At 50.4% G+C, this 16,082-nt stretch overlaps 1 protein-coding gene across 1 annotated transcript; it reads left to right on the top strand.

The window, feature by feature from the left end:
• LOC102186084 (indolethylamine N-methyltransferase) lies at positions 5,192-9,355 on the top strand. Its single transcript, XM_005679244.3, has 3 exons — positions 5,192-5,345; positions 6,767-6,974; positions 8,926-9,355. Exons 1-3 carry the CDS (start codon positions 5,192-5,194, stop codon positions 9,353-9,355), a joined length of 792 nt encoding a protein of 263 aa, XP_005679301.3.

Raw genomic sequence — 16,082 nt, 5'->3', positions numbered from 1 at the left:
AAGGTTACCAAGCCCAGCCCTACCTGATCCCCTCTGTCAAACACGGGTACTGTGGCGGGGTCAGGGTGTGGCTGTAACCAGGTTCCAGAAAAGTCCTACACGGGGAGTCAGGAGTGCTGGGTAGGGTCTCGGTCCTGTCACAGACTCGCTGGCAGGACCCTCAGCCTCCAAGGGCCTCAATCGAGCCATCTATAAGATGTTTCTCGGCATCTGCCTGCCTCCCAACGTAAGTATCCTCTCCTGATGACATGGTGATTGGTCAGTGGCCTCTGGGCTCTCCTGGCCAAAATGTCACTCTGCACACTTGATCAGGGAACAGTGGAATGTTCCCTGGTGAGGGAACAGGGGAATGTCCTGGTGAGGGAACAGGGGAATGTCCTGGTGAGGAGGGTGGGAGAAGGTTAAGAGGCCACTGGCCCTGGAGGAGCAGGAGGGTTAGGGACGAAGAAATCAGAGAACAGCCTAGCCCTGCAGGCTGAGAGATGGCCCCAAGCCTGGGCCCCAGACAACCTGTTGGAAGTCACACTTCACTGCGGTTTCCAGGCCACCCTAAACAGCCCTGGGCCATCTTCCCAGGTTATCTCCTTCTCAGCCCAGCCTCCTGTCCCCATCTGCCTTCCAAGAGAAAGTCATCCAGGCAGAACCAAACATGCAGGGGAATCTCCCAGTCAGCCTTGAACTTGAAGGCTTTGCTCCCAGGATGGACTCTCTGAACACTCCAGCCAGAACCTTCTCCAGATCTAGGCCTGGAGCTCCTGTTCTTTGTCCAGGAGGGCAGAGGTTACGCTCTTGGCTGAAAGGTATTGGGACAATGGTTTAATATTTCTCAGAATCAGTTTTATAACCTAACTAGTCTAGTTAGTCGGGGCCCTCCCGAGAAGCAGAACCAACAGGCTGTGGTGTGTGTATGTGTTAGCTGCTCAGTCATGTTGGCTCTTTGTGACCCCATGGACTGTAGCCCACTAGGCTCCTTGGTCCATGGAATTCTCCAGGTAAGAATATTGGAGTGGGTGGCCACTCCCTTCCCCAGGGGATCTTCCCAACCCAGGGAATGAACTCAGGTCTCCTCATTGCAGGCAGATTTCTTACCATCTGAGCCACCAGGGATGCAAATAGACATACAGAAAGATTTAAAGAGTTGGCTCCCACAATGCTGGGGTATCACGGAGGCAGACAAGTCCAAAAACTGCAGGATGGACCAGCAGGTTGGAAAATTAGAAAAAGCCAATTCAGTAGCCAGTTCAAGTCTGAGAACCATCTGCTGGCAAAATTCACCCTTGCTCAGAGGAGGTCAGTCCTTCTATTCAGGACTTCAGCTGGTTGGATGGGGCCCACCCACATTATGGAACACAGTCTATTTTACTCAAAGTCCACCAATTTAAATGTTAATCTCATCCAAAAACACTCTCCCAGAAACATGCAGGATAGTGTTTGACTACAGATCTTAGCCCCAGGGCCCAGCTAAATTAACACACAAAAGCAACCATGCAAGTGCTCCAGGGGGAATAGCAAGGAGGAACCACTGTCCACCCTTGACCTAAGGCAGAGCTGTAGGACAGGGCCTCCTCAACTGCAAAAGGAGCTGATGAGTAAACACCCAGACCTCCCTTTCCTACCTCCCTTCAGTATCCAGCAAATTCCAGAGGGCAATGGAGCCACAAATATAGTCCACATAAGTTAGTCTTCTGGGGTTCACAACAGAATGGAGAAGGATGGAGAGTGAATAGTGAGAGACGCGTGGAAGATGCTCGGCTTAGCATCTGTTAATATTTCTAAAGTGAACTGTGGACATCTGTGTGCCCAGAACCCCAGCAGTGGGATGTCGGCATCCAGGGTCTGCCCAGCTTGGGTGAAGAGAGACCACTCTTTCATTCATCCTGCTACAATGGATGTCCTGGATGGACAGATGAGGCGTACCCCAACTCAGGGCCTCCAGTACCTCCTGCTGCCCAGTGGGATGGATCCAACCTCCCCCACTCCACCGACATTCCAAACCTTCTACCCTCTGACCTCCAACAGCCCGCCCTCTCCATCCCAACTCACATTCTGACTCTGGCCTAGCCAGGGGTCTTCACAGAGCTAGGGTGATCTGCTCAAAATCAAATCTTTTACAGATATGTTCTAAAAAAAGGTGTCTCTATGTCAGCAACACTGACATTTCAGGCCAGATAATTCATCTCCAACTGTGAAAAATGAAACATCTCCAGATATGGACAGATGACCCTAGGGCAGCAAAGTACACCCCCATCCCACACCCCAGTAGAGAACCACTGTCCTAAGGTTTGCCTTCATCAATTTGACAGCATTTTGTTCATGCCAGGGTTGTCTCAAACTCTTTTAAGAATATCTGCCTCATTAAAACATCTTTCTATATAGTGACTTCTCAATAACTCAGAGAAATGTCCATTCAAGAGGACTTCTCCCTTAATTTAACACAGGCACACATTTTCAAGCTAACTATCAAGAAAACAAATTGCTTAAGTGTCAACCAGATGAGAAAAAAAATCCATCTCATTCTCCATATTAGGAAAGCTACCATCTCAGCATCCCGTTATCTTTTTTCCCACATGAGCCTGTGGGGTGAAGAAATAGTCCAGAACTTGCATATGTAAATATACTTTTCTCCAGTGCATTGTCAGCAGCCACACAGAACCTCCTCTCACACCAAACACCAAAATAATGGGTAAATAATGTTTTTAATAAGCGATCACAGAAGCTATCACAATCAGACAGCTCTAGAACTCTGAACAGGGAAGGATTTTCAAAGCTTAGGTAGAAACAAACCCAAAGGAAAAAAAAAAATTCAACACATTTCATTAAAGAAAAAATAAATATTTGTCCTGAAACAGTTAAAAAGTAAAAAGCATTGTTTTTCTTAGAAACATAATTTGGCAAATGTTTACCTAATTTACTTATACTAAAAGCTTTAAAACATGGATCCATTAATCCCATGTTTAGGAATCCAACCCAAAGCCTGACTCTAAAATACAGAAAAAACTGACTACATAGGGGTATTGATTACAGGGTTATTTATAATGATGAATGTCTGTAAGTCTCTCACCTGTCAACCACTTGAGCAGGTAGCTCAGGTTAACTTGAACTTCTGTGTACTGTGTATTAGGCAGCACGGAAAATGGACATTTCTAGCACATTTAAAGAGAAACAGAGAAGCGATGCTGACCCCGTGCCAGGACCACCGAGCAGGCACGGGGGTCACAGTGACACGAGAGTCCTGCAAAGCCACTGCTGGTTCACGTGTCTGCAGGCACATCGATATTAAGAACCCCTGGGGACAACATGATACATGCAGTCACCAATCACTGTAATCCTCCTAGATTTCATGCTAATTGAATTTGAGTATAAAATTCTTTTCTCACAAATTGGAGAGAAGTCTAACTGTATTTTCTTCCAACTGGACAGGAAGCTGTGCTATCATCATTTATTACATAATCAAACCTGTTCCCACTGAGTGGAAATAGCACAGAGTACAGGTTTTAGTAATTGCAATGAACAAAATTAGAGGTTCTGTTCTGTAGGAACTCCAAACGCTGAAACATAAATGTTGATTCTGGGCAGTAGGATCCAGGGCTGTGCTGTTTGCATCACGGGGGTCTCAGTATCACCTAGGATTATTAAGGCTGTAAAATCTCAAGAACCACAATCTGCATTTAGAGGGATCCCCGGGTGATTCCTGGGCATGCTAGTTTGAGCAGCAGAGTCAAGCAACCCTGCTAGACCGCACAGCGTGATGAGGAGACAATACATTTGGAGTGATTCTTTATTTGGGCTTTGGACGCTGGCCTTAAATCTACTCCTAGACCCCGTCACTTGCTGCCAGAACCCCCCTGGGAGAAGGCTCATCGCCTTCAGCTTCCTAATCTCCAAGGAGTGAGTAGGTCTCAACATCTAGTCCACAGTTCGTCACAAAGAAGGCAGACGATGAGTGTGATGGACACAGCCGGCACACTTTACAGACCAGGGTCCCAGACTTGCCCATTTGCAAAACACATTAGAGTTTGCTACATGAAATCTCTGATCTTAGGTGAATTTGGGGAAGAGATTTGGAAACACTTTTTTTTTTCTGTTTTTTATCCTTTTGGAAACACTTTTTTTTTTAACATAACTTTTTATTTTGTAGATTCACATGCAGCGTAGGAAATAATAGAGAGAGATTTGAGTACATTTCAATGATAGTATAATGGTAGCATCTGTCAAAACATAGTATCACAACCAAAAAATTGTCACAACCAGAAGACTGCTGGAAATAAACCAGCTCCTACCAAGAAGTCAATCTGAAACCTATTCAGAAGTGCAGGCAACCCTTTTGATACAACCCACAGCCCTCATTCATCTGTTACACGTTTTACTAGTAGTTATGTGTGTGTGCATTTCTGTGTGTGTTTGTGTGTGTGATTGTGCATGCAAACAAGTTCCACAAAATTTAATCACATGTTCTGTTTATGAATGCCAACACTTTTAAAGTGATTTGTGCAAACAGAGCCTTCTCAACCTTTTCGGTGGCCCTGGTTACAATTATTTCTATCCTCACCAAATAAAGGATTGATTAAGCAAATAGAGTAAATAGGATTGAAGATAGGAGAAAATATTCAACCAAGTTCAGGACTAACAATTTAAAGAGCAAACTCACTGACCTCAGTGAGTGAAATTCAGCCATTTCTGCACTCTGTTTTCCATGCTATAGGGTTTTCCTTTCTGGGTTTCATTTCCCAGCAAACCCAGAGAGAGAAGGACACTTGACCTATTCCAGATACTTGCCCTCTCTGCGCCTTTGTCTTTGTCTATCTCTCTTTGCTCATCTGTGTCTCTCTCTTTGTTCTGTGGCCCAGACCCTCTGCTTCATTCTCTCCCAAATCTAACCCTTGCCAGCAGCATCTACATTCAAAACATCACCTCTCAGAAATGAAATACTGAGACCCACCAACCCCCCCCCCAGGAGCATTTGTTGACCACCCTGTTGGTGTTTCTGTGTTTTGATGATTACCAAAGAGATAAACCCCAGCCAGAAAGCTAACATGTGGCCTGAATCCATGATGTGCAATCCTATCTCCTCCCTGGGAGGGAAGGTCTGTCTGATGAGATTATGAAACTCCCCATGGGAAGGGCCTGGGAAAAGAGGGTAGATAAAATGGGGAACCGCAGCAGGAGAGAAGCAGCAAGGTCCGCAGCCAGAATGGAGGGCAAGCTGTACAAAGGACAGGACTACAAGACAGAGTTCCAACCCCGGGACTACTTAAAGACCTTCTATGCCTTCGATTCAGGCACCGTAGCTGAAAATGAAATCTTGAAATTCAACCTGAATAATCTCTTTGAAACTTTCTCTCCAGGTGAGTGTCTGGTCTCCATCTCAGGCAGACGATGGGGCTGCGCCTTACAGGAAGGGCTCTTGGTGGCAGGGGACCTGGCCTCTGGGACACCACTCACCTAGGATGCTGCAAAGGCAGGCAGCCCAGCTGTGAATCCACGAGGACTGTCGCTGGTTGGCCACTCGGGGAACCCAAGCACTGGCCTTTGCAGCCCAGGAACCAGGCCTGAATCTTTGACAGTCCATCTCAGTTTCTTGCCCTGTGAAATGGGAAGGTACCTCCTGAACTGTGCGGCTCACAGACTCATGCTGGAAGGGATAGGCGACAGCAGATATGAGCATACTGCCTCCCCTTCGGTAACATAAAAGGGGCTTTATAGCCTGGTCTCTTGAGCCGCCTTGAAAACCTGATGAAACATCTGGTATATACACAACACAGAAACACTCCTAATCTTTTACACAAAATTAAGAGGATTCATGGATACCCAAAGCCAAACCACAGAGCTCAGTTTACAAATTTCTGCTCTGAGTTGTCAGGCTGGGGGGACCGGCAGAGATTATCACCCAAGTCCTCCATGCACACAAGGGGAGGCTGAGGTGCAAGACACCAGGCTGGCCAGCCCAGGTCAGCCCACCTCTCACTGGCAGTAGAAAATCTCAAAATCAGTTCATGCAGGGCTGCCTTGCACAGTTGCACAGGGAGTGCACTGAACAACTAGGGGGTTACTCAGTCATTCAACAAACCTTGCCCTATGTATTCGATGCCAAGAAGGAGATCAAGCGAGGTCCACAGAAATACAGACAAATGAAAGCTTAAGGCTCACAGAGAAATTTTAGGAGACTCTGGAGGAAGGACTGGGATTAAGCCTTGGAAAATGGACTGGTTTCAATGGAGGAGGATGGAGGGAGGAAGCAGGGAGAGGAAGGCGATGTTCTTATATTGCTCTTCCCCCAACTCACCACAAGATCCTCTTGCCTTCCGTGATTGGTTGAGCGAGGTTTGAACCCACTGGCTCAGCTCTCATCCTTTATCAGGAGCTCTGTCCTTGCAGCAAGGAGGTGGGAGGGGGCCGTGGGGTCACTCTCACCATTGCTTTAAACCCAGAGTCAGGAGACTTGCCAATGAACCAGCTTCTACCAAGAAGTCAACCTGAAAGCTGCCCAGAAGGGCAAGACTTGTCCTACCAGGGCTCTAGTACCAACCCTTGAGGCAGCAGGGGAACCCAGTATGTGCCAGCCTGTGCCCCACCCTTCTTTCTCACCCTTCTGAGCAGCAGACATAGGGTCTAGAATCCTCAGACAGTCCAAGGAACTGCCCAAGGCAGGGTCGGATCCCCTGGGAGTCACCCTGGGGAAAGGGCAGAGCCTGGCATCTCCATCCACCACAACTGGCATGGAGTTGGGTGTCTGTCCCCAACACCTGGAACAAGCTATCTCTTGCAGGAGGCATCGGAGGCGACATCCTGATCGACGTCGGCACAGGCCCCACCATCTACCAGCTTATCTCGGCCTGCGAGGCCTTCCGGGAGATCATCATGTCAGATTACTCGGAGCTCAACCTCCGGGAGGTGGACAAGTGGCTGAAGAAGGACCCGGGGGCCTATGACTGGTCCCCAGCCATGCAATACGTGTGTGGGCTCGAGGGAGACAGGTATCCACAGTCCCCATCCTTCTCAAAAGACGTCTCCCATCCTCACAGGCCTGAGCCTGAGCCTGCCACCCTGCATCACGGGCCAGCTCCTTCTAGCTTGTTCCTAACCCACTTGGGTCTCTGGCCCAGAGCACCTCCCTCCCTTTGAGTGAGTCCCACCTGCAGCCTCAGAGTTGCCTGTGCTCAAAGCTTCGGTTACCTGATTTGCTCTCCTTGTTTTGCATCCCTTCCAACCTGTGGGACCTTTTTCAGTCCCTCCTCTTCCTGGAAGCTCCCCTGATTGCTCCAGCACATGCAGATCTCTTTGCTCTCAAAACTCATGGTTCAGCTTCCACGTTACCTAGTGTTGGAGGGGCACGTGTTATGGGAAGACATGAGCTTCTTGGAATCACCCACATCTATCTCCTCCACAGTGCTACCAAGCCCCAGAGACCAACAGCACTCACCCCCTCCAGGCACCTTCCCCATCCAGTTCACAGAGAGGGAATCCATCAACCAGAGTCCAGGAAACCGAAGCCCAGATGTGGAGAGTGACCTCTAGGCCACCTTAGAGCAGGACAAAGACCACACTTTAAATTCCTGTCCCATCTTTCGGCCATGGGGGCCTGACCAAATTACAGACTAAGGGTAGCCTGAAATGGAACAGGGCCTCAGGGTCTCTGAGCACAGGGTCTCTGCATCATCCCAGCCTGGGCTTCATACATTCTTGTCATCATTCACAGAGAGCATTCTGAGAGTCAGGTCACTTCCAGATGCTGGGAATAGCACAGTGAATGAAGCCTCTGCCCCCTGGAGCTCACATGCTTGTAGGAAGCACAACGTCCCCAAAGTACATGGAGGTAGGATTCAGGGAAAAACAAGCGTTCTAGAGAAGACTCTCCAGCTGCAGGGGCCTAGAGAGGTATAGGTGCTATGTTAGGTGGGAGGGTGTCTTACTCACCTTGAGCCATCATACGAAATGTCACAGATGCAGCAGCTTGAGCAAAGACACTCACTTTTCACATTCTGCAGGCTGGGAGCTCAGGATCCATCCTTGAACTTGGTGAGGGTGCTCTTCCTGGCCTGTAGATGCCATCTTCTTGCCATGTCCTCTGAAGAAGGAGAGGGAGAATCAGCTCGCTCTCTAGTCTGTCTTCTTGTAAAAGGCACAAATCCCATCATGAGCGGCCCCCGCTCATGATCTCATTTACCTCTATTTACCTGTCAAAGGCTCCATCTCCACATACATCCACATACATGTTAGGGTTTCAGCATATGAATATGACGGGGATACAATTCAGTCCCCAGCAGACAGCAAGAGAAAGCCTCTCCTCTCAGAAAGAGCACTTCGAGCAACTCCTTGGGAGATGTGAGGGAGAAAGGATGAGAGTCAGGCAGAGGGGATGGCAAGGGCGAAGGCCCAGCTGTGGGAAGGAGCTGGTTTAAAGAAGGATATTTACGGGCGAAGGACCAGCTGTGGGAAAGAGCTGTTTTAAAGAAGGATATTTACAGGCTCAGGGGCTGCACGGAGGAGGAATGGGGGTATATTGCGTACTGGGGGCAGAGTTTCAGCATGGGGGATGACCAGTTTTGGAATTAGGAAATGGTGATAGTTGCTCACATTGTGAATGCAGTTAATGCCCCTGGATTGCAGAGAATGACTGAAATGGCAAATGTTTGTTATATGCCTTTTGTAACTTAAAATTAATAATGCAATATGCTAAAATTGAGTTATTCAAAAGAAAGACAGAAAAAGGAGGAGGAAGAAGAAGGAGGAATCAGATGTCAAATGCACTGTCACCTATCAGCTGTGTGGCCTTGAACAAATCACTCAACCTCTGTGTGCCTCAGTTTCCTGATCTGTATAATGGGAGAAATATGATGTTCCTCGTAGGCCCATAGGAAGCCCTCCTTAAGGTATAGGGGATGTTGTCTTAATTGTCATTGTCACCTCGTTGACCCTCCCTCACAGGAGCAAGTGGCAAGAGAAGGAGGCCCGGCTCCGAAGGACAGTCACGCGGTTACTGACATGTGACGTGAACCAGCCCCGTCCTCTGGGGTCTGCCCAGGTGCCCGCAGCAGACTGCGTGCTGAGCCTGCTGGCCCTGGAGTGCGCCTGCCAGGACATGGACGCCTACCGGGCAGCCATCCGGAACCTGGTGGGCCTCCTGAAGCCAGGCGGGCACCTGGTCACCTCGGTGGCCCTGCGCTGCCATGAATATATGGTGGGCTCCAGGAAGTTCTTTGGCCTCTCGCTGGAGAAGGAGACAGTGGAGAAGGCCTTGCAGGAAGCCGGCTGCCAGGTGCTAAAGTGCCAGTACAGCCCCATCAAATACTCAGAGGCCTACTGCGTCAACGAGGGCCACTGTTTTGTGGTTGCCCGCAAGGTCCCCGGGGCCTGAGGCCAGTCTGGGAGACAGTGCCTGCCCAGAGGGGGAAGTCAGGGTCCCAAAGTCTAGTAAGTCTGGAGCCCCCTGCTGCAGAGTCAGCCTGAACATCATCACTTCATCTTGCACTATGTCCCCAGGTCACAAATGAAAAGCAAGTTCTCCCTGCCCCAGCCCAGGGGGCCACCCGCCACACCCCTTTCCATTTCATCCTGCACCATAAGTTAAGAAAATAAAGTGGCCCAGCCAGACACTGTCGTGATTTGGGTCACCCACCCCCCAATGCAGACCTCGAAACAAGGATTTGAGAGCAAACAGTTTACCTGGGAAAAGATCCCAGGAAACTCTAACAGGAACGAAAGGAGGAAAAGAAGGCACATAGGCGGGCAGGTAATGAAGGTGGGTCATCAATCCATCGCCGGAGTGGCAACAGTTCATCAGAGGGAGGCCTAGAGTCACCCATCCTCAGGGATCTGGGACTTTGTCACCAGTATCACGATAGAGCCTCAGCTGAAGCAGGCCAGGCAGGGCAGGGAGTCAGGCGGCTCCATCCACAGGACCAAGAATTGGAGCTCTGGGAAGACCTGAGTCATGTCTCTAGAAGCACCTTCACGGGGTCACGTGTCTCTCAAGACACTCCTTGTCCACACAGCCGGCCAGCTCGCAGCCCAGCCAGCTGCTGACCCTGGGCTGACATATTTTTTCTGGCATGTGGCGGAGTGTTGGCCTGCCACCACCCAAGCCTGGCTACCTTGTGAAGCCCCTAATGCCCTCTGAACTGGGGCATGGGGCCCTCACAGCTCCCACTGTCCACCGTAGTCCATGCCCCACACAGCAGGCCCCCTGGGCAAATCTTTACTCATTTGCTAGCCTGCTGCTAAAGCCCAGTGTTTTCCCAATGGCTTCCATTGTGTTCTGGGGAGTCTCTGAGCCTTGTGGCAAAGGGCAGCAACAGGAAAGTCCTCTTCCTTCTAACCTCAGTTGGGTCTTGGGGTTCAGGCAATGCGGTGGCCCATGGCCACCAGAGGGCACTGCAGGACAGAAAGTGGCAGGCAAAGTGCAGGAAGGATAGATGTCAGGGGCCTCCTTAGAAAACTCACTCAGCAGAGAAGCCATGACCCTCATGCTCAGAGAAACCCAACAACCCTTGGACAGTGAGTGCCTCCATGAAACTAGAACTTCCAGTCACTGTGGGTCCTTGACCCTGCATTTCAGCTGGGGCCCAGGAGACCAGGGCTTTGCAGAAGAATGTGCATGTGAGACAGCTGGAAGCTTGTTAAAGAATGGATTCTGATCCCGTAGGTCCAATGTAGTAGAGCCTGAGATCCTGCCTTCTCAGAATCAAACCTGAAGCTATCCTAGGCAGCTAATTTGAGGGCCATTATTTTGCGTAGGCAGCAAGGAGTGCCTCTTGTTCTGCTTCTCCCTGAATAACAGGACTCCTGGGCACTCCCTGCGGCTGGCATCCCTAACTTCCTGGTTCCTATCTCCAGGTGAGAGAGGGCGAAGCCTAGCACTCTTCCTGGAAGACACTCCCACCCCTTCTGCCTTCTGTTACCCCTGGTGTGGCGGGCTCTCCTCCCCCTGCTCCTTGATGACTTTCCCCCACAGATGGAACCCCTCAGGGTATGAGCCTCTGACTCCTCACTCAGCAGTTCCCTGTCTGGCCTGGCAGATTCTGCCACTCCTGACGCCGGTGTGTGTTTCAAACTACATGCCTGCCCCAGCCAGCCCTTCGCAGCTCTGGACCTCCCCTCCATCCCCACCCACACATCTCCTGCCCTCCTCTGAGCTCCTACAAAGCAGAGGGCAAGGTTTCATGTGAGGCCCAAAGACGCAAAGTGACTTCCACAAAGGGGCTGCCCTCCAACATTCCCAGCTCTAGCCCCTCAAAGAGGGCTGGTGAGGGGCTGGGGTTGGGGTCCCACCCTGGATATACAGGAGAGTCACCCAGGGATCTGGCACCTTTGGGCAGCCTCGGCCTCCCCCAGACCAACTGCATCAGAAGCTCCAGTTTGGGGGTAGGGACCCAGGAAGCAGCATTTCATCACACTCTCCTGGGGATCCGAATGTGTAACCCCAGCGGAGAACTGCTCACCTGGGCCAGTGCTTCCGAAATGCTCTTTTGCTCATGAACCACCAGGGCTCTGATAAAACCCAGAGTCTGAGTCCATAGGTCTGAGGTGGGCTGAGAATTTGCATCTCTAACCTGTCCCCAGGTGATACCTCTGCTGCAGAGCCCAGAGCCAGTCTGGGAAACAAGACTATAGGGAAGGGACCCTCCTCTCAGCCTCCAGCCTGGGCGCACACTAGTTGGGAGGAGTTCAGTTTAGCTGCTCAGTCATGTCCAACTCTTTGTGACCCCATGGACTGCAGCACGCCAGGCTTCCCAGTCCACCGTCAACTCCCAGAGCTTGGTCAAACTCATATCCATCAAGTTGGTGATGCCATCCAACCATCTCATCGTCTGTCGGCCTCTCCTTCTGCCTTCAATCTTTCCCGGCATCAGGGCCTTTTCCCATGAGTCAGCCCTTCGCATCAGGTGGCCAAAGTATTGGAGCTTCAGCTTCAGCAGTCAGCCCTTCCAAGGAATATTCAGGATTGATTTTCTTTAGGATTAACTGGTTTGATCTCCTCGCAGTCCAAGGGACTCTCAAGAGTCTTCTCCAACACCACATTTCAAAAGCATCAATTCTTCGGTGCTCAGCTTTCTTTATGGTCCAACTCTCATATCCATACAAGAGGTCTGGAAAAACCATGGCTTTGACTAGACAGATCTTTTTTAGCAAAGTCATGTCTCTGTTTTTTAATATGCTATTTAGGTTTGGGGGAGGTGAACCAAGGAATAGGGCTTCCCTGGTGGCTCATATAGTAAAGAATCCTCCTGCAATGAGGGAGGCCTTAGTTCAATCCCTGGGTTGGGGAGATCCCCTGGAGGAGGGCATGGCAAGCCACTCCAGTATTCTTGCCTGGAGAATCCCCATGGACAGAGGAGCCTGGCAGGCTATAGTCTATGGGGTCACAAAGAGTTGGACACGACTGAGTGATTAAGCACAGACCACACATGCTGAGGAACATTTAATAAAATGGTCCAAGTGCAAAGCAATACCTCCTGATGGACCACTATATCCTTCAGACCTAGGGTCTTGAATGATTCACAAAAACCTCCTGAATCACCAAAGACGTATCTCTCTGTACAGCCTCTACTAATAAGTCCTTAGGAGTATCATTCCTTCTAGAAGTTCATCCGCAGAACAGCTGTGTGTATTTTAGCCTTCCCTACTCTCTGCCCTCCCGACTACAGTGTCCAGCTGCCTTCACTTTCCTGACCTCAGCCCCTCTAACTCAGCAGATCCAAAGGCAGAGGCCCCATTCCCCATCCTCGCTCCCCTCTCACGTCCCCACCCCAGTGAGGACACTTCCGGCCATGCCCTCGCCCATCCCAGCCTCCTTCCTCTCGCTGATTGCTCTCACTGCCTGAGCCCAGCTCTATTATCCTCACATAAATTCTGCCATGGTTTCCTGACGAGTCCTACGTCCATATCTGCAATTTTGTGTCTGTTTCATCTTTTCTACCAGCCAATGAACTCCTTGGAGCACACAGGGCATGCACACAGGAGGCAGTTGATAAATGACGTCTGCCTGAAAGAGTCAGGGGCCCTGGTGTCCAGTCTTAGCTCTGATCACTCACTCACTCACTGACATTTGGCAACAACTTTCTTTCCCCCTAGCATCACTCCCCTCATTTGAAATGGTACCCAAAGATGCTTAAACATCAGTTCTGAGGTCCCTGCGAGTGGGGCTGCCATACCCTGTATCTTATTCATCCTCCAGTAGCCAGAGGGGTCAGCTGAGTGTCCCGGGAGAAAACAGCCTTGGGGTTTCCCATCTCCCTCTCTCCTCACTTCCAGCCAAGCCCGGCCCTGAACCTGGACATCCCAGCCTGAGAAGGGTCGGGGTTCCCACAGCCCTGGACTCTGGCCTCAGGATGGGCATCCCGGGAAACTTGGTAGAAATTCAGATGCTCAGGTCCCAGCCCAGACCTGCAGGAGCAGAGCTGCACTTTGACAAGATCCCTGCAAAGCTCTGCTATAGACATGCAGGGATGAAGACAGGACACAGAGGAGGGGAGGAGCCACGGAGGGGGAGCTGGGCTCCTTCCCAGGAGTCTCCTCTCCAGCCCTCCTCACACTCACAGCTCAGCTCAAGGGTTGGGGTTCCTGCCCCCCCTCATGGAGCACATGCTCCCTCCTCACCCGTCCATCCCCACCACATCACCTGTTCCTTCATGCACCTGTCCTTCTGCTTCTGTGCCCCTCCCTTCCCACCCTGGAGAGGACATTCGTTTCCCTATAGCATACCCAGTGCCCACCACGCAGAGCGACTACACAGCTATTGCTGAATAAAGACCTTGCCTGTGTGAAAGTGATGATCATGGATTTATTGTTGCTCTCAACTTCACCCTCTGATCTTCAAAGCTACTAAAGCCATCTAATCCAGCAGTTTTGTCCCATTCTCTCTACACGTCAAATGGGCCACAGTCCAACAACCTGGTGCTTCAGGTAGAAGACTGAGATATCAAAAAGCGTGTGCGTGAGCGGGGAAGACTGTACAGCTGACCAAAAATCTTCCCTTCCCAGCAGACAATCTGTCTCATCAAATGACTTTGCTTTTCTTCCCATTGAGAGGACAAGTCCATTTCTCACTGTCACCTCCCCCCTCCCAGTCTGACTCAGTCACGTCTCTTCGTTTGGTGGATACAACATCAGCAAATACAATGCCAGGACAGGCTTAAAAAAGACTTGCACATAAGGCTTGTTCCATCTCTTGCTCCTTGGTATTTACCCAAGAAACTTGAAAACATATGTCCAAACAAACACCTGTACACAGAGGTATACACCAGCTTTATTCATAATTGTCAAAACTCAGAAGCAATGAAGGGATTGCTCGTCTCATAGGTTAACGGATAAATAAACTGACCCATCTAATAAGAGAATAATATGAGGTGCTAAAAAAGAATGATCTCTCAAGCCCTAAAAGTCATGGAGGAACCTTAAACAATGTTACTGAGTGCCAAAAGCCCATCAGAAAGGCTACATCCTGCAGGATTCCACTCCATGACGACTTCCTAGAAAAGGCAAAACCATGGAGATGGTAGAAGGATCAGCTTTTGCAGAGATGGGGAAAGGAGGTATTAATGGGCTGAGCACAGAAGACATTTAGGACGGTGAAACCACCCTGTATGACACTGTAATGGTGGATGTGTGTCTTTATATGCAGTTGTCAAAACCCATGTACCCCCAGAGTAACCCAGAGAAAGCTGTGGACTTTGAGTGGCAATGACACACCAGTGTAGATTCGCTGATTGCAACAAAGCTACCTGTCTAGCAGGGGCTGCTGACAGCAGGGGAGGCTAGCAGGGACAGAGGGCTACGGGAACCCTCGCTATCTTCTGTTCAGTCTCGCTGTGGATATAAAACTGTGCTAAACGATAAAGTCTTTTTTAAAACAATGTGCTCATACACCAGAGCTTGTTTCCTGTATGGCTGCTCTGGGGACCCTGCAGTTTGGAGCATGTGTAAAAGTCCAGTGGCCTCTGGATCCTGGTGGCCCTTGCCCCAGTCAGTATAGAGCAACCGCCGCTAGCAGAGCACCGAGTAGCCAAACCCACGCTGGCCAGGAGCCCTGAGCAGCCGAAGCACAGCGTCACAAAATAATCATCAACGTTTCTTGGTTTTGGTCTCTGGTTTTGGGGGAAGTTGTTATCACACAAAACATAGCTGAAACACGGAGTTTTTAGTTGATGATGGCAGACATCAGAATGCGTTTGGGGAAATAGGAAGGGCTCAGGCAGCAGGAATCTTCCCTGGAGGAGGATGATCAGGGCTTGAAACAAGGAAAGACAGGCATTCTTCCACTGAGGAGGCTGGCGGGGAAGTGCGTGCATGGGTGTGAGAGAAGAGAGTGAGCTCCCCATCAGCAGGGGCTATGTAAGCAGAGCTTGAGTGATCCTACAGAAGGACAAGAAGGGCCCCTGCAGCCCAGCACCCAGAGGGAACTTAGTGTAGAGGAAGTACCTTCGGGCCCTCCCTTTAGTCCCCAGGCTGAAGGTGCAAGTCTGGCATGGGTGTGGCTGGTGGCCCTGAGATGAGGCCCAGCAAGGGTGAGCACCAGGAGAGACGGGAAAGAGCTGGGGCCCCTGGGAGGGTCATCAAGGTCTCCTGCAGGAGCTAGTGTGGGCATGTGGAGGTTTCCACAGGTAGACTAGGGTTTAAGTCCTGGAGGTGGGGCCGTGGGGAGGGGGCCACGGCCCCCTCTTTGCCACCTTCCTGGCAAAGAGATTGGTATGATCTAAGGCAGGGGGAAGATGGGCAGGGATGTTCCCAGATCAGAAAGACTGGGTGGCTGGTTGGTGTTAACTCACCAGATAAAAAGATGGAGAAGCAGGAAAGGTCTGAATAAATAGGGTCTGGCATGCCAGGATGGTTGATGTCCCTTCCTTGGGAAGGGGAGGGCCAGAAGCAAAGGAGGGTGCTTCTCCATGGCGATGGTGGAGGTGGGGGTCAGAGGCTTTCCCAGAAGGACCAGGGTCAGGAAATCCTTACTCTGCAGACATAGCCATGCCCACTGGAGAGGTCAGCCCAGCTGAGACCCTACAGGACCCACAGGGTTACAGACGATCAGGGGACACATCTGTAAGGAAGGTAGAAATCCATTTCGCCCTCTTGGTAGACTCCCTGAA

Source organism: Capra hircus, chromosome 4 (assembly GCF_001704415.2).
Source record: "Capra hircus breed San Clemente chromosome 4, ASM170441v1, whole genome shotgun sequence".
NCBI classification, from domain to species: Eukaryota; Metazoa; Chordata; class Mammalia; order Artiodactyla; family Bovidae; genus Capra; species Capra hircus.
Note: the sequence above shows the minus strand (reverse complement) of the source record. Positions and strands in the feature narration are given on the sequence as shown.

Excerpts from the sequence above, each read along its gene's own strand:
- LOC102186084 (XM_005679244.3), top strand. The coding sequence starts at position 5,192 with ATGGAGGGCAAGCTGTACAAAGGACAGGACTACAAGACAGAGTTCCAA. Across the intron at positions 5,346-6,766 it reads CTTTGAAACTTTCTCTCCAG|GAGGCATCGGAGGCGACATC; the intron begins GTGAGTGTCTGG and ends TATCTCTTGCAG. Across the intron at positions 6,975-8,925 it reads TGTGGGCTCGAGGGAGACAG|GAGCAAGTGGCAAGAGAAGG; the intron begins GTATCCACAGTC and ends CCTCCCTCACAG.